The following is a 21,099-nucleotide window of genomic DNA, read 5'->3' on the forward strand; positions in this document are numbered from 1 at the left end:
GGGCTGCAGATACGAGGCCCAGCTCTACCCCGCGGGTCCAGGGTCGGGAGTCGGAGACGCAGGTGCAGCAGAGGGCGGGGCAAGTAGCGCATTTCCAGCACATTTTCTTTTGCATTCTCGAGATCGCTTAGCTGCGCTTTAGAAACGTTTGCATCAGCTCCGAGTCCATCTGACAAGCAAGGGAACTGAGGCTGAGAAGTGGGAGGCGTTGCCATCTGCAGGCCCAGTCAACCTGCTAAGGGAAGACCGGGGGCCAAGACCTCGGGGGTGGCTTTCCCAGGCCAGCTCGGGTCTTTGGGCGTCGGGAGAAAGGACCCTGCTCCGTTCGTTCGTTCCCTGCACCCCGCGCCGCAGCCCGTGACTCCCTGGAGGAGGAACTCCCACGTGGAGGAGGAGCTAGGGCATCTCCTGGGAGCGGGGACACCATCCTCCTGGATAAGAGGCAGAGGCCGGGAGGAACCCCTTCAGCCTGGCGGGCAGGAAGCTCTGGGAGCAGCCTCATGGAAGAGAAGCAGATCCTGTGCGTGGGGCTAGTGGTGCTGGACGTCATCAGCCTGGTGGACAAGTACCCTAAGGAGGACTCGGAGATAAGGTAGGGGCGCCCAGGTCCCCTCGGGACCACAGTGGCTGCTGCAGCCCAGGGTTTGTGCCTGTAGAAACCCCGCAGTGAGGCCCTGAGAGCCCAGCTTCAAGGCCGGACCTAAGCCCTCTACCCGGGAATCCCGAGGGGCAACCCACAGGAGAGAAGAGAGGAAGGAATTGAGGCTTTTAATAAGACGACCCAGGATTTGGATAGCATTGTGTTGACCAATTTCCATTTCAATTCAGGGATGGTGTCAGGCATCAGGATCCCCATTGTACTGATAAGCAAGTATAAATTCAGAGATGAAGGGGTTTATCCAGGAGCACACAGCTACCAAGGTGCAGGACCCGTTTCCTGCTTTTGCTGCTGCTTTTTAAACTCCAAACCTATGCACTTGCCTATCCAACATGTACTTCTAATTATTTACCACATATATCTTGCGCCTATTTCTGAGAAGGATTTGAGGTAGCTTGCAGTAAAAAGCATGCACAGTTAAACTGTTGGAGAACATTTAAGACCATGGCATTTGAGCTTTGACTATAGCTCAGGGCTTGCTGGCACTGGAGGCAAACATGAGATACCATGGGTTATGGATACAGCTGGTTCATGAGCCTCGCAAGCTTTTTCCTGGTGCTAAATTCCAAGAGAAGTTTACCAGAAGTCCTTTCACAAAGGTCAATGAACAGCCTTTAGTATTGGAAAACATCCTTCTCAGTTATCTGCCAGAAACTGAAAAGTCGGGGTGCAGCGGCTCACGCCTGTAATCCCAGCACTTTGGGAGGCTGAGGCAGGCAGATCACCTGAGGTCAGGAGTTCGAGACCAGCCTGACCAACGTGCAGAAACCCTGTCTACTAAAAATACAAAATTAGCCAGCCTTGACCTCCTAGACTCAAGTAATCCTCCCACTTCAGCCTCCTGAGGAGCTGGGTTCACACATCCATGCCACCATCCCAGCTGTATTTTGAATTTTGTGCAGGGACGAGTTCCCTCTATGTTGATCAGGATGGTCTTGAGCTCCTGGGCTCAAGCAATCCTCCTGGGTCAGCCTCTCAAAGTGCTGGGAGCAGCCTCACGGAAGAGAAGCAGATCCTGTGGGTGGGGCTAGTGAGCCACTGCACCCAGCCGATTTGTCACCCAGGCTGGAGTGCAGTGGTGCGATCTCAGCTCACTGCAACCTCTGCCTTCTGGGGTCAAGCGATTCTCCTACCTCAGCCTCCTGAGTAGCTGGGATTACAGGTGTGCCACCATGCATGGCCAATTTTTGTATTTTTAGTACAGATGGGGGTTTCACCACGCTGGCCAGGCTGGTCTCAAACTCCTGACCTTGTGATCCACCTGCCTCAGCCTCCCAAAGTGCTGGGATTATAGCTGTGAGTCACCGTGCCTGGCTGGTTCTTTTTCTTTTTAAGACAGAATATTGCTCTGTCACCCAGGCTGGACTGCAGTGGCACGATCTTGGCTCACTGCAACCTCTGCCTCCTAGATTCAAGTGATTCTCCTGCCTCAACCTCCTGAGTAGCTGGGATTACAGGCGTGCACCACCATGCCCAGCTAATTTTTTTATTTTTTTGCAGAGACAGGGCTTTTTTTTGTAGAGATGTGTTGGCCAGGCTGGTCTCGAACTCCTGACCTCAAGTCATCTGCCCACCTCAGCTTCCCAAAGTGCTGAGGTTACAGGGTGAGCCACCACACCCAGCCTGTTGGTTCTTGTATTTACTCTTGATAAGGGCTCCACCGTTACACTGTAATGCTGTGAAGGCATTTCTGTGGGGCAGGACACTAGCTTTCTCTTGGTGCCGTCAGTGAGTGCTTAGAATACTGAGAATTGCTCCTAGGCTACATCAGTTGTCCCAGTTAAGAACTGGATAAGAGGCAGTTCAAGACTGAACTCCAGCAAGACACAACACTGCTGATGGCCATGAGGCTGAGGTGAGACACACGGGCACTCCTCAGGATTTGGGGCCACAAAGCACTGTCACATATATTATTTCATACTCTCCTCCTAGCAGCCCATGAGAACTGTGTAAAGATCAGTGAAATCCTTTATATAGGTGAGGAAGCTGAAGATTTGGAGTTTTTTAAGGCCATGGAGTTAAAGGGTGGCACAGCAGTAGCTGCAGCTCGAGTCTCCTAGCGTGGAGTCCGGTACCCCTGCCCTCCGTTGTCTCCTGTACACCCTGTCCCTTTGCTGCTGACCGTCTCTTGGAATTGACCCTTTGCTTTGGTTTGCCAGGGGTGCAGGGATGAGGGGAAAGGGGCACAGGTATGCCACTGTGTAGACCTGACCCACTGTGCAAGGTCGAGGCAGCCCCAGGACATGGCACTCAGTGAGGAGTTGGGTTCATCTCAGGGGAACAGTGCAAATTCCAGGGCCACAGGCTCTCTGAGGACCATGGAGAGCCTGGGGAAAGACTCAGCATCTTTTTCTGTCAGAGCTGAAGTCTCATTTCTTTTCAGCTCAATTGTGTCAGGAAGGTAGGAGAAGGAGGTCCTGCTGGTGCCTGCACTGATGGGGCAGGTTCTGAAGGTGGGCACCGAGTGAGGCACTTCTCTAAAGGGCCCCTTCCCGTGTCTGCCACGCTCCTGCCCTCCAGGCCATGCCCCTCCTCCAGCCCTGTGGCCCTGGTTCCCTGCAGCCTGGCTTCTGGACTGTTTGCCTCCTAGAAGAGCACATTCCAGTGGGACCCAGCCCTTCCTGGGCGTCTCAGCCCCACCTGTCCCAGGGTCTCTGTGCTTAACAGGCAGCTGGGGACTCTTGGGAGCTGCCTGGGATGTGACCCCTGCCTCCCAGAACCCATGCCAAGGAGAGCCTTCCAGAAAGCATCCTCCTGCTCAGCTGAGCATTTCTGCACAGGAAATATCAGTGTGACTTTGAAGGGTTTCCCCAGAGTGAAATCCCTTCCCTTCCCTTCCCTTCCTTCCCCTCCCCTCCCCTCCCCTCCCCTCTTCCCTTCCCTCTTCCCTTCCCTCTTCCCTTCTCTCTTCCCTTCCCTCTTCCCTTCCGAGTCTCACTCTGTCACCAGGCTGGAGTGCAGTGGCCTGATCTCAGCTTACTGCAACCTCTGCCTCCCAGGTTCGAGCAAATCTCCTGCCTCAGCCTCCAGAGTAGCTGGGACTACAGGTGTGCGCCACCACACCTAGCTAATTCTTTGTATTTTTAGTAGAGACAGGGTTTCACCATGTTGGCCAGGATGGTATCAATCTCTTGACCTCATGATCTGCCTACCTTGGCCTCCCAAAGTGCTAGGATTACAGGCATGAGCCACCGTGCCTGGCCATATACCCTTGCTTAGAAACCTCATCAAAGCTTGGTACTAACTACTTTTTGTTTAAAAACACCGAGTAAACCCTAACCCTAACCCTAACCCCTAACCCTAACCGTAACCCAGAAAAAAAAAACCACACACACACACACACACAGAGTAAACAGCAATGGCTCTGGGGTCAGGAAACTTGGGTTCCCACATCAGCTTTGTCCTTAACTATTGATCAAGTCAGATCCCTCAAGATTCCTCCTTTCTTTTTGTAAAAATTTCTGTAAAGCTTAGCTTGAAAATCTTTGACCAGCTGGTTGCAGTGGCTCATGCCTATAATCCCAGCACGTTGGGAGGCCCAAGCAGGAGGATTGCTTGAGCCGTGGAGTTCAAGACCAGTCTGGGCAACATAAAGAGATGCCATCTCTACAAAAAATTTTTAAAAATTAGTGGGGTACGGTGCTGCACACCTATAATCCCAGCTACTCAGGAGGCTGAGGTTGGGGGATCACTTGAGCCTGGGAGGCTGAGGCTGCGGTGAACCATGATCATGCCATTGCACTGCATCCTGGGTGACAGAGCAACTCTGTCTCAAAAAAAAAAAATTAAATTACTATCCTTTGTCGTTAGTGTTGTTGTTGAGACAGGATCTCGCTCTGCCACCCAGGCTGGAGTGCAGTATCAGGGCTCACCACAGCCTAAACCTCCCGGGCTCATGCGCTCCCCCAAATTCAGCCTCCTGAGTATCTGGAACCACAGCTATGCACCACCATACCCAGCTAATTTTTAAAATTTTTGTAGAGACAAGATCTCCCTTTGTTACCCAGGCTGGTCTCGAACTTGTGGGCTCAAGCAATCCTCCTGCTTTGGCCTCTCAATGTGCTGGGATTATAGGCATGAACCAGCATGCCTGGCCTACTATTGTTTTTTTCAAATGACATCATGCTTCCCTTTTCCCAAAACTGAAGTTTTGTGTACACATATGCTTTAGCCTAAAAATTCTGGTTCAGTTTTTTCTCTTAATTAGTGGTTCTTTGGTACTGCTCCTTTTATTGTAAGCTGCCACAATTATTATTATTATTATTGGAACTGGCACAATAGAAATAACACCATTCGTACCTCAAAGGTAATAACACTGATTAATGATTTCTCATTTGTGCCCCAGTAACACCGTGAGGTGATCAGTGCTTTGACTGTGTGTGTGAAAGTTATCATTTTTGCTGCTGCTGATGATAAAGCTCTTCAGGTGTGTCTTGTTAGTTTCCCTTTGATCGATTTTTAGTAAAGATGGAGAAGTGCTCCCTGCTGCCACTTCTTAAATGACCAATGTCCAGGTTTGCTGTCCTGTCTTACTCATTTGATCTTATGGCTCTGCAGCTTTTTTTTTTTTTTGAGACGGAGTCTTGCTCTGTTGCCAGGCTGGAGTGCGGTGGCGTGATCTTGGCTCACTGCAACCTCTGCCTCCCAGGTTCAAATGATTCTCCTGCCTCAGGCTCCTGAGTAGCTGGGACTACAGGTGCTCCCTACCAAGCCCAGCTAATTTTTGTATTTTTAGTAGAGACAGAGTTTCATCATGTTGGCCAGGATGGTCTTGATCTCTTGACCTTGTGATCTGCCTACCTCAGCCTCCCAAAGTGCTGGGATTACAGGTGTGAGCCACCACGCCCGGCCAGCTCTGCAGTTTCTATTGAAGTAGGCACTCCTAAGACAGTGGTAGGTATAAATATGATACCTTTGGGAAGAGGCACTTAGCTCCAGAGGTCCTTGGAATTGCTGCAGCTCTCAAGGAGGAGGCCAAAGGTACAGCCTCCGTGAGCAGCTATGACCAGGGGAAAAGGTGAAGAGGAGATGATCTGGAGTCAGTAGGGCTCTCAAATTGTGATGGACCCAAGAGACAGGTTTCCTGGTGCCCTAGGAACAGATGGAAACATGGAAAGGAACTGCTGTGGGCTTGAATTTAGCCTGAGCTGAGGAGGTAGACACCGCTCTCTGCCAAGCGTCTTCCCTTGGCCAGCCTCAGCTGCCCCGGGTAGAAAGTGAGACAGCAGCCTAGATGCCGTCTGAGACGAGTCCCCAGCTGTCACACTCTGTAGGTCCCTATACGGGGGACTGTGGTTGGGACCCTCCCTGTGCTTTGCAGGTGCTTGTCCCAGAGATGGCAGCGCGGAGGCAACGCGTCCAACTCCTGCACCGTTCTCTCCCTGCTCGGAGCCCCCTGCGCCTTCATGGGCTCCATGGCCCCCGGCCACGTTGCTGAGTAAGTCCAGAAGGGAGCGCCCACTGGGGAAGGCCTGCCTGCATTGTGGGGGGAGAAGAAGGATGTGCCCACCCTGGGTGGGTTGGGGATTAGAAATGGGTTGTGGCCAGCAGAATCGTGGGGAGTGGGGACGGTGGAGCACCAGCCTCTCAGTGCTGTTCTGGTGCGGCCTCTCTGCAGCTGGGGGCTGATGCTGCCCCTCTGAAGCTTTCCTTGTCACAGCTGGTTTCCTGGCCACTTCCTGGAGCCTGCTTCAGCCTCTTCCCTTCTCATTCCTTGCCTCCTGCAGACTGCGATGGATTTGCCTTTGCCTTTCCTAAGTCCCTTATCCTGGCCATGCGTGAGGCAGAAGGCAGTTAGGGGCACGCTGTACCCATCCTCCCTCAGGAATGGCCTGCATCCATGGCCCCTGGGTCCAGGCCCACAGTTCTGTCCCAGTTGAGAGGCAAGCTGGTGCTCATGTCCCTGTTGTTCACTGAAGCAGTGAGAGTACCCTGCTCAAGGACACCCTGAAGCCACGTGCTAAAGCTGGGCTCAGAACCCACACCTCCCAGCTCACCGGCTGGCAGGGCTATAGCCCTAAGTGGCTCATGTGTGCCCTCCATGTTGGCTGCTGCTGTGACCTCAGAGCCCTTTGACCCCTGGTGCTGCCGACTCAGCAAGCACTTATCGGGAGGTGAGGCCCACACTTTGCACACTGTGGGCACTGGGGCAGGCTGCCAGGTCGCTGGCCTGTGAAGCGCAGCCCTTTGAACTCTAGTTTGAGGGGGGCTGCTGGCAGAGTCTAACCGCCTGAGCTATAGCCAAACTCCCTGCCTTGATGAACTGGCAGGAAGAGAATAGAGGGAGAGAATCTGCCCTGTGAGATGGAACAGGATGGCTCAGAGCCAAGGGCTGGTGACTCGTTAAACCTCTTCAGTAACTCCTTTCCTCCGAGCTGGAGGCAGGAGGTGGCTCTCGCTTAGGGTGGCCAACTCTCCTTTACATAACAATCATGCCGATGGGAGGGCTATTCAGAATCCTCCCCATGTGCTCGACAGACCTTTAGAGAGCACCTACCACGTGCCAGGCACTGTAGGTGCAAAAGTTATTTGGCACACCAAACTGTATTTCCAATGCTTTGGGAAAGCTACTATTTAAAGAAGTTGTAAGTCAAGGAATGATGCCCTGACTTGGTACCTTTATGCAAATCTGTATTATCCAGCTTTGGTGTTGCTGAAAGCAGGCTCTGGACAGGCGAGAAAAGCTAGGATGGTGGCTGGACTGCTGGGCATAATTTCCCATCCTTTATATTTTTTATTTTTGGAAATGGAGTTTAGCTCTTGTTGTTTAGACTGGAGTGCAGTGGTTCTGTCACTGCAACCTCCGCCTCCTGGGTTCAAGCAATTCTCCTGCCTCAGCCTCCTGAGTAGCTGGGATTACAGGCATGTGCCACAATATCCGGCTAATTTTGTACTTTTAGTAGAGATGGTTTTCCTCCATATTGGTCAGTCTGGTCTCAAACTCCTGACCTTAGGTGATCCTCCTGCCTCAGCCTCCCAAAGTGCTGGGATTACAGGCATAAGCCATTGTGCCCAGCCTAATTGCCAGTTCTTCAGCACAGAACAGTGCACGTCCAGAGAGGGCTGGGATGGCAGGGACTGGTCTCCTTGTCCTTGCTCCTGGGCTCACTCTGTGTGGAGGGCATTCTGGAAGAGAGTTCTGGACCAGGCCCATACTGAGTGGCATCAGGCACCAGGAGCCAACTAATTGCCTGGGAGGGATCACCTGTCACCTGCAGGAGGACAGAGCAGTGAGCTGGCTCACCAAGGCAGCACCACTTCCAGGCTGGGCCTCCTGGAGGCAGGCAGAGAGTGAGAGAAATCACAGCATTAGGACTGGGAGGGACTCGGAGAGGACAGCACCATGGATGAGCATGTGGAGGACAGCTGGGGGCAAAGTATTGCCTTGGAGGTTAATTATTAATCCTGCTTGGGCATTCAGGAAACAAGCCACGGTGCCTCCACCTGCTTGGTTCAAACAGGGTACAGGTTCTACGGCCTGTCCAACTTTATGAATAGGAGCAAATCCTTTCTAGCTTGAATTGGACTGAAAAACAGTCAGGAACAGGGCATGCTTCAGCCAAGACCTGAAAGGATGGCCTTAGTGTTTCTCTCTCTGAGCTCCAGGCTCTGCACTCCTGCCTCTCCTGCCCTGCTGCACTGCCAGTGGCAAGACTGTGATTCCCAATTCTCTCCCAGCCCCCTTTGCTTGCACCCCTGCCTTTCAGGGTCCCTAGTGGCCCTGCCAGCTACCCTCTAGTCCCCAAACCCTTGTCGAACTGCACCCCCTTCGGGTTACTCCGCCCTGGCAGTTTTGTCCTGGATGACCTCCGCCGCTATTCTGTGGACCTCCGCTACGTGGTCTTTCAGACCACAGGCTCCGTCCCCATCGCCACAGTCATCATCAACGAGGCCAGTGGTAGCCGCACCATCCTATACTATGACAGGTTTGTATAACTGTCTGTGCCTTGCCAGCTGCTGCCGCCATCACCAAAACTCCCAGAACAAGACTCTTCTTCTCTTAGAGGCTCGTGTGCTCCAGTACCCGCTCCCCACTCCCATGGGAGGTCCAGGACACTTGCAGGCTCTAATCTGTGTCTCCTTGACCTTTCTCTGGCCTGGCCTCCACCCTAAGCTTCCTAGTGGCTGACTTCAGGCGGCGGGGTGTGGACGTGTCTCAGGTGGCCTGGCAGAGCAAAGGGGACACCCCCAGCTCCTGCTGCATCGTCAACAATTCCAATGGCAACCGTACCATTGTGCTCCATGACACGTAAGGCCCCCTGGCCTCGCCCTGCCACAACCCACCAATCAGTTGGCTCAATCAGTTCCCTCACTCGCCACCATGGGCATCCCAACTGCCCCCCTCTGTGGCTTCTCTGTACCAGAAATTGCTCCCCTGTCAAAATGTCCAGTGATTTCTGAATTGCTTTCAATTAAGGGAAAAGTGAGGTGGGAAGGGTTGGGCTTTGCTGTGCCTGGTGACTGGCCTTGGTCAATACCAAAGAAGGGCAGACAGGCCTATATAAAATGTAATTTACGAAGTGATTCCTCCATAATTATTAAATAGTTAATCAGCAGCTTGGGTGTGGGTGTGGGGAAACTGTTCTCAGGACAGAGGGGTGGGAGATGGGATTCAACCCTTCTCAAGAAGGGCTGCGGGGGCCCACTGGGATTTCCAGGGTCAGCCCCAGAGTTGCCAGCCTGCAGCATGGCACCAAGGAGCTGGGGTTTGGGTGTGCAAAAGAGATGAGCCCCCCAAAGATTCCAGCATGATGAAGCCAGGCCAAACATGCCACACACCATTCATAGCCATTGCTGAAGGAGAAGGAGAGGGAACACTGGGTAAGCAGATCAGGGTGTGTAATGTGGTGCTGACCTGGGGGAATGGGACATCCCTCCCTTCAGGGTCCCAGGCCACTCAAGAGAGGCCCATGGGCCTAGACACTTCTCATCCCTCGCAGACTCCCTCCTGCAGGACTTTAGAGGTTTAGTTTCCTGAGAACCTAGTACATGCCAGGTACTATTATGGCTGAGAGGGCCCAAGCTCAGCTGCCCTGGGAATCAGGCTGTCCCTACTGCCCCCAGCCTGACCACTGGACCTGGAGGAGGGGCAGCTATCCCTGGGCTCTGTATGTGCAGTGAGTGAGTGGGCGGGCACATGTGCTACAGGTGACCTTCACATTGGGCAATCCTAGTCAAATGCTCGTTAAGCAACAATCTGTAGCAACCCTGATCAAGGACACAACGTAGCTATTCACAGGAGAGGAGGGAAAGGAGCTCTAAGGAGAAGTATTTATTGCCCACTGGCCTCAGCCCAGGTACATTCACACACATTACCTGCAACTGCAGCAGCCTGCAAGGAGGCTGGGGGTTTGGGCCTCATTTATCAACGGGGAAGCAGCCTCCAAGAGGCCCAGGCAGGTCACACAGTTATAGTTAAGTGGAAGGATTTGGCCACAGAATGTGGAGCGGGGATGTTGGCTGAGTTGAGGTCTCCGGCCCAGGAGGGTCAAGGCAGACTCCTATCCAGGGTCTCCACTCCTAAACCAGCCAAACACAAACTCTTCCTCAAGTGCCAACTACTTTGACCTCAGGGTTGCAACAGGGAACTACTAAACCCAGGACATGGATGCCATAGGCAAGCTCCAACACTAGGGCGCCAGAAGTGAGGGGGACCAGACAGCCCAGGCAGAGGGTCTCAGGCTTTATAGTTTCCCAGGGCTCTGCCTGTGGGAGCTGTGTGCTACTGCAAGGGATTCTGGGAAGTGTAGGCTTGGCACTCTTGGTGCATTCTGGGAGATGCAGTCTCCAAGACACACAGACCTGGCCGCTTGACACGTGTTGCTGTTCAGTTTACCCTGAGATAATCACAATTTCAAACCCAGGAAGGGGCACCCCAGCAGACTGTAAAAGGGCCCACCTGGAGCTAAGCCTGAGAATCCTGTGCTGTGGATCCAGCTTCCTGCCATGCTGCCGGCAGTGCAGGCACAGGGTCCACAGCTGCCAGTTAGAGACCCTGGCCCTGGCTGACCCCATCATGCTCTTTCTTCTCTTGTCCTTTCCATCCTGTGACCTAGGAGCCTGCCAGATGTGTCTGCTAAGGACTTTGAGAAGGTTGATCTGACCCGGTTCAAGTGGATCCACATTGAGGCAAGCCCTGTCTTACCTGTGTTTCAATGGGCTCAACCTGCCAGTATCCTCCACATGTTCTCCTTGCTTTCTTTGAACCATCAAGTACCTTAGAGATAAATGAATCCAACCCCCATATTCCCTCTCCATCCTTCCTTATGTCTGCAGGTGAGGAAACTAAGGCCCAGAAAGATTAGGTGACTTATTCAAGGTCACACAGCAGAACGTAGGCACAGCTGGCTCCAGGCAAAGTCCTGTGCTTTCTGTGCTACGGGCTGCTCCACCGCCTCCAACTCTGCCTCTGGCAGAAGTCTGACTGCTTAGGGCCTGACGCATTACCTCTGGGGAAGCAAGAAGGACAGGGCCTGACTCAGCTCCCAAATAAAGGGAACTAGAACCTTTACTCCAAGAGAGGTTTTGGAGTCTAGGTGGGAGGAAATCCTGAGAAGTCCTGAGTTCTAGCTTCATCATTTAACCTATGGTAGGTCTTTCACAGTCTCTGTTATTCTTTAGTCTTCTCATCTGTGGAATGTGTAGCTGGTTGATAAGGTCTCCAAGGTCCATGACAGCTCTGAATTTTGAGATTTAGGATGGGGTTCTAGCCCAGCCTCCCCCAGGCCCTCTCCCTCCTCACCCAGAGTTTTAGCAGGGCAGGAAGAATGAGCCAGATTGGCCAGGCAGTACTCAGCAGTCCTCAGCTGCCCTGTCCTGCCCCAGGGCCGGAATGCATCAGAGCAGGTGAAGATGCTGCAGCGGATAGACATGCACAATGCCAGGCAGCCTCCGGAGCAGAAGATCTGGGTGTCCGTGGAGGTGGAGAAGCCGCACGAGGAGCTCTTCCACCTGTTTGGCTATGGAGACGTGGTGGGTGCCCCACACAGCCTCTCTTTGCCACTTCCAGCTAATTTGGTTCTTCTTCTTCTTTTTTATTTATTTTTTGTTATTATGTTTTTTGCCCACCTGCAACTATCTTGATCGAGTTATAGAGATAGAATCTTGCTCTGTCGCCAGGCTGGACTGCAGTAGCACGATCTCAGCTCACTGCAACTCCACCTCCCAGGTTCAAGCGATTCTCCTGCCTCATATTCCCAAGTAGCTGGGACAACAGGCGTGCACCACCAAGCCCAGCTAATTTTTGTATTTTTAGTAGAGACGGGATTTCACAATATTGGCCAGGATGGTCTCGATCTCTGACCTTGTGAACCGCCCGCCTTGACCTCCCAAAGTACTGGGATACTGGCAGTAAGCCACCGTGGCTAACCACTAATTTGGTTCTTAAAGGGGGCCAGAGTCCTTTTATCGTGCCTACCACAGTTGGAATAATGGTTCCTGGTTTGGGGGTTAAAACAAAAAGGTAGACACATAGCCTTGGGCTCCAATGCAGGCCTCAGCAGTGACCAAGGAGTAGAATGTCTCCACCCCAGGAGGGTGCACAGGTGTAAGAATACCCAGAGGGCTTGGGCAGGGCCTAGACAGCCATAGGGCAAGCCGGTGAGGAAGCATCTCCTCTCTGGGGATCCCCAGGCTTTTCCACTGCAGAATGAGGGCACACAACTGTTCTCTGAGGTTTCGTCCAACTCAAGGCTGTCTGGCAGGTTGTGGGGGCCACTAGGGGTGAGGGGAGGGTGGGAAGGAGACTAGCATGAGTTACTTTTTGAAAGGCTGGATATAAATGGAATTTGGAAGATAATCCCAGCATCACAGCAGAAGCTGGTTGGAGACCATCCAGCCAAGGTCCTCAACCTTGGCTGCATATTAAAAAAGATGAATGCAGGCCAGTGCAGTGGCTCACACCTGTAATCCAAGCACTTTGGGAAGCTGAGGCAGGATTTCTTGATGCCAGGAGTCCAAGACCAGCCTGAGCAACATAGCAAGACTCCTGTCTCTATGAAAATAAAGAAATTAGGCCAGGAGCAGTGGCTCATACTTGTAATCCCAGCACCTTGGGAGGCCAGTGCAGGAGGATCACTTGAACCCAGGAGTTTGAGACCAGCCTGGGCAAGATTGCAAGACCCTGTCTCTGTCCAAAAAAAAAAAAAAATCCTGGCATGGTGGTGTCCACCCATAGTCCCAGCTACTCAGGAGGCTGAGGCAGGAAGATTGCTTGAGCCCAGGAGTTCAAGGCTGCAGTGAGCCATAATTGGCTGCAGTGAGCCATAATTGGCTGCAGTGAGCCGTAATTGCACCACTGCATCCCAGCCAACAGAGCAAGACCCTGACTCTAAAAAAAGATGGCCGAGCCCCACCATCTTGTATTTATTTGATTGGCAGGGGTAGAGCCAAGGCTTCTGTGTGTGTGTGTGTGTGTGTGTGTGTGTGTGTGTGTGTGTGTTTTACCAAAACTCTCTCTGGAGATTCTGAAGTGTAGCTAGTGTTGAGGGAGCCCCTTTGTTTTCCAGATGAAGAAACCATACCTAGAGGACATAGTTGTGCGTGGGAAAACCCAGTAAAACCGCTCCAGGGAGCCAGCATGGCTGTGGTAGATTCCACCCCAAGGTGGCGCTCAAGGCTTTCTGTGGGTTTTCAATCCTTTGATCCTTGAACAAACTGACCAGGGCTTTTAACAATTTACAAGGCTGTATTCTATTATATATAAGCATCAATAAAAATGTGTTTCTGGGCTGGGCATGGTGGCTTATGCCTGTAACCCCAGCACTTTGGGGGCCAAGGCAGACAGATCACCTGAGGTCGGAAGTTCGAGATTAGCCTGACCAACATGGAGAAACCCTGTCTCTACTAAAAATACAAACTAGCTGGGCGTGGTGGCACATGCCTGTAATCCCAGCTACTCCGGAGGCAGAGACAGGAGAATCACTTTAACCCAGGAGGCAGAGGTTGCAGTGAACTGAGATTGCGCCATTGCACTCCAGCCTGGACAAGAGTGAAACTCTGTCTCAAAAAAAAATGTGTTGGCCAGGCACAGTGGCTCACGCCTGTAATCCCAGCACTTTGGAAGACCGAGGAGGGTGGATCACAAGATCAGGAGTTCGAGACCCGCCTGGCCAACATGGTGAAACCCCGTCTCTACTAAAAATACAAAAATTAGCCGGCCATGGTGGCATGTACCTGTAGTCCCAGCTACTCAAGAGGCTGAGGCAAGAAAATTGCTTGAACCTGGGAGGTGGAGGTTGCACTGAGACGAGATTGTGCCACTGCATTCCAGCCTGACAACAGAACAAGACTGTCTCAAAAAAAAAAAAAAATGTGTTTCTGGCTGAGTGCAATGGCTCACACCTGTAATTCCGGAAATGTGGGAGGCTGAGAGGCAGGAAAATAATTTGGGGCCAGGAGTTTGAGACCAGCTTGGACAACACAGGGAGACCCTGTCTTTACAAAAAATAAAGAAAAAAGAAAACCATGTTCCCGTGGGATAGTGAGATGCTATGTTGGGGATCTATGTGGACATGTTGGGAGAGTCGTATTGTAAAAGGGGAAATGCCAGGCTGCTGTTGGTGAGTGGCAAGTTAGAGGTGACCGCCAGCTTCTCTTCCACTGCCCACAGGTGTTTGTCAGCAAAGATGTGGCCAAGCACTTGGGGTTCCGGTCAGCAGGGGAAGCCCTGAGGGGCTTGTATGGTCGTGTGAGGAAAGGGTGAGCCGGGGAAGCCAGGAAGGGGCTCTAGGGGGTACAGGGTGAGCCTGGACTCCAGGGGTCTGCCCTGGGGCTGAGGGGATGACTTGGGGGACAGGTGGGCTAACATCCAGCTAAGTGGAGCTGTCTTGCAGGGCTGTGCTTGTCTGTGCCTGGGCTGAGGAGGGCGCCGACGCCCTGGGCCCTGATGGCAAATTGCTCCACTCAGATGCTTTCCCGCCGCCCCGTGTGGTGGATACCCTGGGGGCTGGAGACACCTTCAACGCCTCCATCATCTTCAGCCTATCCCAGGGTGAGTACAGCAGCAGGAGGGGACAAGGACTGGGACCTGTCCCTCCCCAAACACCCAGCTGACCCAGCTACTTGTCCCTCCTCCAGGGAGGAGCATGCAGGAAGCACTGAGATTCGGGTGCCAGGTGGCCGGCAAGAAGTGTGGCCTGCAGGGCTTTGATGGCATCGTGTGAGAGCTGTGCAGCAGGAGGAGCCGGCTCCCCACACACCATGGAAGCTGCCTGCCATTGCGGCTGCATCGCCTTCTCCCCTCCATTCAGCCTGGCATCCAGGTTGCCCTGCTCACGGGACAGATGCAGGCCATAGGGAAGACTCTGCCTGTGTCCTGTGTTCCCCACACGTCTCTCCCTGCAGAGCCTCAGAGCAAATAAATCTTCCTCGGAGTCATCTTCCCCTGGCAGCTTCTGTCCTGGATGTCTGGACTGCTCTGGCTGGGCATTCCTGAGGCTCTGACTCTTCAGTCCTCCCTCTTTGTGTCCATTCCCCCAATTAACCTCCCTGCCCAGGCCCAGAGGAGGGGCTGCCTGGGCTAGAGCAGCAAGAAGTGCGCCGGGCTTGCCACCAGCTCTGTCCTGGCTGGGGAGAACACTCAGCACCCCACACCCAGCGAATTTGCTGAAGTACCAGAAGCCGTGAGAGCTCCTCGGGGCCTGGGAGTCCACATGGCTGAGCCAAACTGACAGGCCAGTGGGCAGGGTGCCTCCTCTGCCCTGCCCGCCAGCCTTTGTTGTCCAAAAATATCTCCTCCCTCTGACTCCCCAGAGCCTGAAAGTCTCACCCTTGGAGACCACCTTGGAATTAAGGGGGTGCCTCAGCCACAAATGTGACCCAGGATACAGAGTGTTGCTGTCCTCAGGGAGGTCGGATCTAAAACATGTATTGAAATTGGGGCCAACTCCAATAAAGGGGGATAAGGCCATGTAAAGAGCATGGGCTTTAGAGTCAGACAGACCTGGATTCAAATCTGCCATTTAATTCGCTGCATGTCACCTTACGGTACAGTGCTTAACACAATCTGCCTCAATTTCTTCATCTGTCAAATGGAGCCAATTCTGCTTGGCCACAGAATTATTGTGAAGATAAAATCATATAATATATAAAATGCCCAGCATGATGCCTGATGTGTACGAGGCTCTCAAAAAGTTCTAGTGATGATTAATATTACTGGGGGTGGGGGGCAGATACAGGGTGATAGGGACTACCTGCCCTGAGCTGCAGGAGAGTATGGGGTGTCTGAACACCAGGTGAGGGGGAACCAGAGAGTGTTTGGGGCCCAGGGATAGATGGAGCTTTCCTCACTGGGTCCTCTGCAGCTGGCCATGGCTGGCACCATAGGCTCTGCAGGAGCACCGTGAGGCCTAGAAACACTGGGAAAGTGGCATCCCTGTCCTTTCCGGTCCTCAACCCCCTGCTCCCCTGAGAGACTCTGGGCAGGCTGGATGGGTAGAGAGGTGGCCTGGGGGATGAATTCATTCAGTTCTTTATTGGTGATCTGCCCCTTAACTTAGGGTTTCCCTGAGCTTCACAGAAAGACCTGATACCTACTGGGATCAGACAGGGCACAGAGGTGGTTCCTGTCCCCGCGTACATTCCCCTGCCTGCTTCAGGGCTTATGTTCTGGCACTGAGACTTCTTGGGGTACAAGCCTGTATCTTCGTGATCTAGATCTCATCATTCTCCAGTTGAACAATATGCACATCAAACTCATTTGGAGTGTTCCTAGATTCCAGTGTTTCCCCTGGAAGTTCCTTGGCTTCCTCTCCATTCTCCTTGGCCTCTACCTGTCCCTCATCTTCCCCTTTGGGCCTGGGGACATCTTCAGCCTCTGCCTGGCCCCCAGCTTCGCCTATGGGCCCGGGGCCATCTCTGTCAGCTTCTGCCTGGCCCCCAGGCTCCTGGACAGGCTCCAAGGACTCCCTTTTGGCCTCTACCTGGCCCTCAGCTTCTTCTCTGGGCCCCAGGGCTTCCGGTGTTTCTTGTCTTAATGGGCTTTTAGCTAACAGGGACTGCCTCCCAACAGCTTGTGGCTCCTGAGGAGATGGAGCAAGGGGTTCTCTGGGCTCCACGTGACTGGGGGCCTCTCCTGGGAAGTTGATGAGCTCTGCAGGGGTCATGAGCCCATCCCCATTCAGGTCCTGGGTCTCCAGCACTTTGTCCACTATCAAGATCACCTGTGGAAGCAGAGTCACTGTGGGGTCTCCAGTGACCAGAGATATTTCCAGGAGTCCTGACCCTCCCCAACACAACCTTGCATCCTTGCCATGCAAGCTCTGAGGCCTCCTTTTACAGAGGATTCACCAAAAGAGTTATGACGAGAAAGACCAAAGCCCCAAAGTGCAGGGTCTCCTTTATGGGAGGACCTTCATCCAGCAGAGCTTACCGGGTTGGTGGTAGGAGAGCTGGCAGCTCCAGGGGCCAGAGCAGCTGTCAACATGGACAACAGCTCCAGGCCATCCAGCTGTCCACTCTGGTCATAGTCATGGAGGGCAAAGAGGTAGAGGAGAACTAGAGAAGAGAAGCTGGATTAGAAGAGGTGCCGGGAGAGGTGGAGAAGGCAGGAGTCAATGGGGCAGCCAAGGTCAGTCCCAGGTCCGGGTGCCCAGAGCCTCCCGTCCCTGGCCACATCAGTCCAGCCCCTCACCCTGCTCCCGGCTCAGATGCTCCGGCTTCACTTCTGTCCTTTCTAGTCCCTTTAGGTAGCTCTGCAGAAGTCTGTCAGAAAAGTAGAGAATCAGCCCGGGAGAGATGAGTCTGCAGCCGGGCCTGGTCTTCTCCCTGAAGGCACTCCCCAGCCCAGCCTACTCACCTGAGCTGCTCCGGGCCAGGCTGGAAGGGGTTGGGCAGGAGCTGATGCTGAACTTCAGAGTCTGGCCTGGAGGAGGGAGGGGAGGAGTAGCCTTGCAGAGAGCCTCCCTGAGGCCTCAGCCTGTCAACCTTCTGCCCCCAATCTCCTGGCAGAATCTTCTCCCCAAACCCAAAGGGAGTTGCCCCCAAAATTCCAAAAACCTTGTAGGGAGGAAGCTCTTCTGGTCTCCTTGGAAGCAAATCCTTAACTCCCTCAGACTCCGTTTTTGCAGTTGGCTACCTTAGACTTTAAATGAAAACCCAAACAAAACATCTGGTTAGGTAGAGGCCAGAGGAGGCCACACCTAGTAGACACAAGTTAGAGATCCAAGAAGACAGCCCAGTGAGTGGCAGGATGACATGGGCCATGGCACCCCTCTCCTTCCATGCTGGGAGCCGAGGGGCCAGTCTCTGAGCCCGGTGGCACTGCCCAGATTTACATAGACCCAGTTTGCTCCATGACATAAAATTGACTCATACTTTTTCAAGGACAGGGTATATCTCTTGGTTCTGGGGTTGCCAGCTGCTCAGGATCTCTGTCAGTGTTTCAAACTCCAAATATGCTCCCACTTCTGGACTGGGTTAACTGTTTGCTCAAGTCAGTCCAGACCTGTGATGCCAGAGAGCTGGTAGGAGTTGCAGCAATTTTGGTCACTGCTACCAGCCCTGCGGCTGTTCCTGTGGCTGTCTCCCCTTCTACCTAGCACACCCACTGCATAGTATTTATAAATAAAGCCTTCAGAAAGGTATTCCTATAACGTAGAAATGACATGCTAATGATCTCTACTTCCTTGGTGTTCCTGCCATAAGGTTTTGTTGTTGTTGTTGTTGTTGTTGTTGTTGTTGTTGTTGTTGTTGTTTGAGACAGAGTCTTGCTCTGTTATCACCCAGGCTGAGTGCAGTGGCTTGATCTTGGCTAACCGCAACCTCCACCTCCCAGGTTCAAGTGATTCTCTTGCCTCAGCCTCCCAAGTAGCTGGGATTACAGGCATGCTCCACCATGCCTGGCTAATTTTTTTATTTCTGTAGAAATGGGGTTTCACCGTGTTGGCCAGCCTGGTCTCGAACTCATGACCTCAGGTGATCTGTCTGCCTCAGCCTCCCAAAGAGCTCAGATTACAGGATGAGCCACTGTGCCCAGCCCACCATAAGGTCTTAATAACAAAACTGAAGCCCCCACTTCCCTGGAGCCATAGCTTCTTCCCTAAGCTTCATAACGCACTGGAGCTGAGTCCCTGATTTCAAATGGGTCCAGCAAGCATATACTGAATTTTCACTTTGTGGCACTCTGATAGGCACAAGGTGGGAGGCCGGTGGCAGGGAGATACAGAGATCAGGAAACCTACAGCCCATCTCTGCCTCCCAGAGGGCCCACCACACCCTCGGATTCTCTAGAGACTCTCCCTCCTCCCAGCCCACGGCCCTGCCCTCATAACCCTGTTACCTTGTAACTCCATCCTTTGGAGCAGCCTGACCCTCGGGAAGCAGCAGCAGGATTAACACTCTCATCATCAAAGGCATCATCCTCCCTGGAACTGGAACAAGGAAGAGAATCAGGGGTCGGGGGAAAGGGGCATCTGCCACCGTGTCAGAGACAGGCTGGGTTAGACACAAGTGCCTTTTCTCCCTGTTCTACCAGCAGCCCAAAAGACAGGACTTCTGCTCAGGGAGAACTCACACACAGACACCAGAGATCCCCCCATTGAACTGTGCTCAAAATAAATGTCACTTCAGCTCTCGTATATAAAGCACATAAAAGCAGGCCTGCTGTGGTAGAAGCAGAGCTGAGGGCGCATCCCCACCCCACGCCCCATTCCCTTGCTCCCCACCAGCTGCCAAACTGCCCAGAGAAGTGCAGCACAATCATGTCTGACTTCCTTCACCCCATTCATCCTACAGAGGGAAAGGAGCACAGAGGGTTGAAGAAAAAGGCAAGGTTAGAAATGTAGGGAGTCAGGCCAGGCACAGTGGTTCACGCCTGTAATCCCAGCACTTTGGGAGGCCGAGGCGGGTGGATCACCTGAAGTCAAGAGTTTGAGACCAGCCTGACCAACATGGAGAAACCCTGTCTCTACTGAAAATACAAAATTAGCCAGGCGTGGTGGCACATGCCTGTAATCCCAGCTACTTGGGAGACTGAGGCAGGAGAATCACTTGAACCTGGAGGCAGAGGTTGCGGTGAACTGAGATTGCGCCATTGCACTCCAGTCTGGACAACAAGAGTGAAACTCTTGTCTCAAAAGAAAGAAATGCAGGGAGTCACAAAAAGACCAAGACTTAAACACAGGCAAAAAGAGAAACAGATCATTTGTGTTTATTAACCCACTAAAGGCCGGGCGTGGTGGCTCATGCCTGTCTGTAATCCCAGCACTTTGGGAGGCCGAGGCAGGTGGATCATGAGGTCAGGAGTTTGAGCCCAGCCTGGCCAACATAGTGAAACCCTGTCTCTAAAACAAAAAAAAAAAACACAACCCCACTGATGAACAAATCAAAAGAGGCACAGACTTCTTAAAACAGGTCTAAACTCAAGTACAAACTGAAAACATAACAAATCAGGGTGAAACCAACAGTATCCCCAGAAATTGCTGTTGGCTAAACGCAGTTAGGAAAATCAGACCCACTGTAAAGGAAAAAACAAAAACTTCCCCTTAGACTGACATGGATTAGGCCCATTGTCAAAAACCACCACTTGACTACATGAAAACAGTCAAGTATAGAATGGACCAATCAAACAGAGCCTAAAGCTTTCTGATTAGCCCGAAGGGTATATACAGGTAATGTGGATTCCTGAGGAAGCAGAAGCCCACCAACGCCGAGGCCTGAGAGGAAGGTTCATAGATTTCGGCAAATTCTCCAAGCATCCCATGACTTTAATAAGGTTCAGAACCACTGCCAGGGTGGACTTTCATTTCCTAAGAGATGAGGGGTAGAGCAGGTGAGCACCTGGCTAATGGGAAGATAAACAAAAATTCTGCCTTTTTAAGCTGCCTTGAGGGAAAACCATAAACATGGAAGTTCCCAAGAAGATGAAGCTACCTAGAGTCACAGAACCTTTTTGAGAAGGAGTCTTGCTGTGTTGCCCAAGCTGGAGTGCAGTGGCATGATCTCAGCTCATTGCAACCTCCACCTCCCAGGTTCAAGCAAGTCTCTTGCCTCAGCCTCCCAAGTAGTTGGGATTACAGGTGCCCACCAGCACACCTGGCTAATTTTTGCATTTTTTAGTAGAGACAGGATTTCACCATGTTGGCCAGGCTGGTCTTGAACACCTGACCTCAGGTAATCCGCCCACCTTGGCCTCCCAAAGTGCTGGTGCTGGGATTACAGGTGTGAGCCATTGCACCTGGCCTGTCTTAGTTTGTTTTTTTGTTTTTTGTTTTTTTTTTGAGACAGAGTTTCACTCTTGTCTCCAGGCTGGAGTGCAATGACATGATCTTGGCTTACTGCAACCTCCGCCTCCCAGGTTCTAACAATTCTCTTGCTTCAACCTCCCAAGTAGCTGAGATTACAGGCAGCCACCACCACACTCAGCTAGTTTTTGTATTTTTAGTAGAGATGGGGTTTCATCACATTGGCCAGGTTGGTCTCGAACTCCTGACCTCAGGTGATCT

At 52.5% G+C, this 21,099-nt stretch overlaps 2 protein-coding genes across 5 annotated transcripts in view; one reads left to right on the top strand and one right to left on the bottom strand.

The window, feature by feature from the left end:
• On the top strand, nt 1-15,774 carry KHK (ketohexokinase). Of its 4 annotated transcripts, none has more exons than XM_012475483.3 (8): nt 1-592; nt 5,979-6,095; nt 8,449-8,583; nt 10,714-10,786; nt 11,483-11,629; nt 14,268-14,356; nt 14,491-14,648; nt 14,735-15,774. In XM_012475483.3, exons 1-8 carry the CDS (start codon nt 501-503, stop codon nt 14,818-14,820), a joined length of 897 nt encoding a protein of 298 aa, XP_012330906.1. In that variant the 5' UTR covers nt 1-500; the 3' UTR covers nt 14,821-15,774. The 4 variants fall into 4 exon arrangements, with proteins under 4 accessions (XP_012330906.1, XP_012330905.1, XP_012330908.1 ...); XM_012475482.3 differs by lacking the exon at nt 8,449-8,583 and adding an exon at nt 8,772-8,906 and having other exon boundaries at nt 3-592; XM_064363942.1 differs by lacking the exons at nt 1-592; nt 8,449-8,583 and adding exons at nt 1,736-2,513; nt 8,772-8,906.
• Nucleotides 15,605-21,099, bottom strand: part of CGREF1 (cell growth regulator with EF-hand domain 1) — a 16,184-nt gene continuing 10,689 nt past the window's right edge. The window contains exons 2-6 of the mRNA XM_012475486.3: nt 18,936-19,026; nt 17,454-17,519; nt 17,289-17,359; nt 17,028-17,152; nt 15,605-16,818 (exon numbers count right to left, since the gene is read on the bottom strand). Of these exons, the coding sequence (XP_012330909.2) occupies nt 16,309-16,818; nt 17,028-17,152; nt 17,289-17,359; nt 17,454-17,519; nt 18,936-19,015 (852 nt within the window). The 5' untranslated portion in view covers nt 19,016-19,026 and the 3' untranslated portion in view covers nt 15,605-16,308. The remainder of the gene's footprint in view (nt 16,819-17,027; nt 17,153-17,288; nt 17,360-17,453; nt 17,520-18,935; nt 19,027-21,099) is intronic.

Source organism: Aotus nancymaae, unplaced genomic scaffold (assembly GCF_030222135.1).
Source record: "Aotus nancymaae isolate 86718 unplaced genomic scaffold, 86718_ANA_hifiasm-v0.15.2.pri h1tg000057l, whole genome shotgun sequence".
NCBI classification, from domain to species: Eukaryota; Metazoa; Chordata; class Mammalia; order Primates; family Aotidae; genus Aotus; species Aotus nancymaae.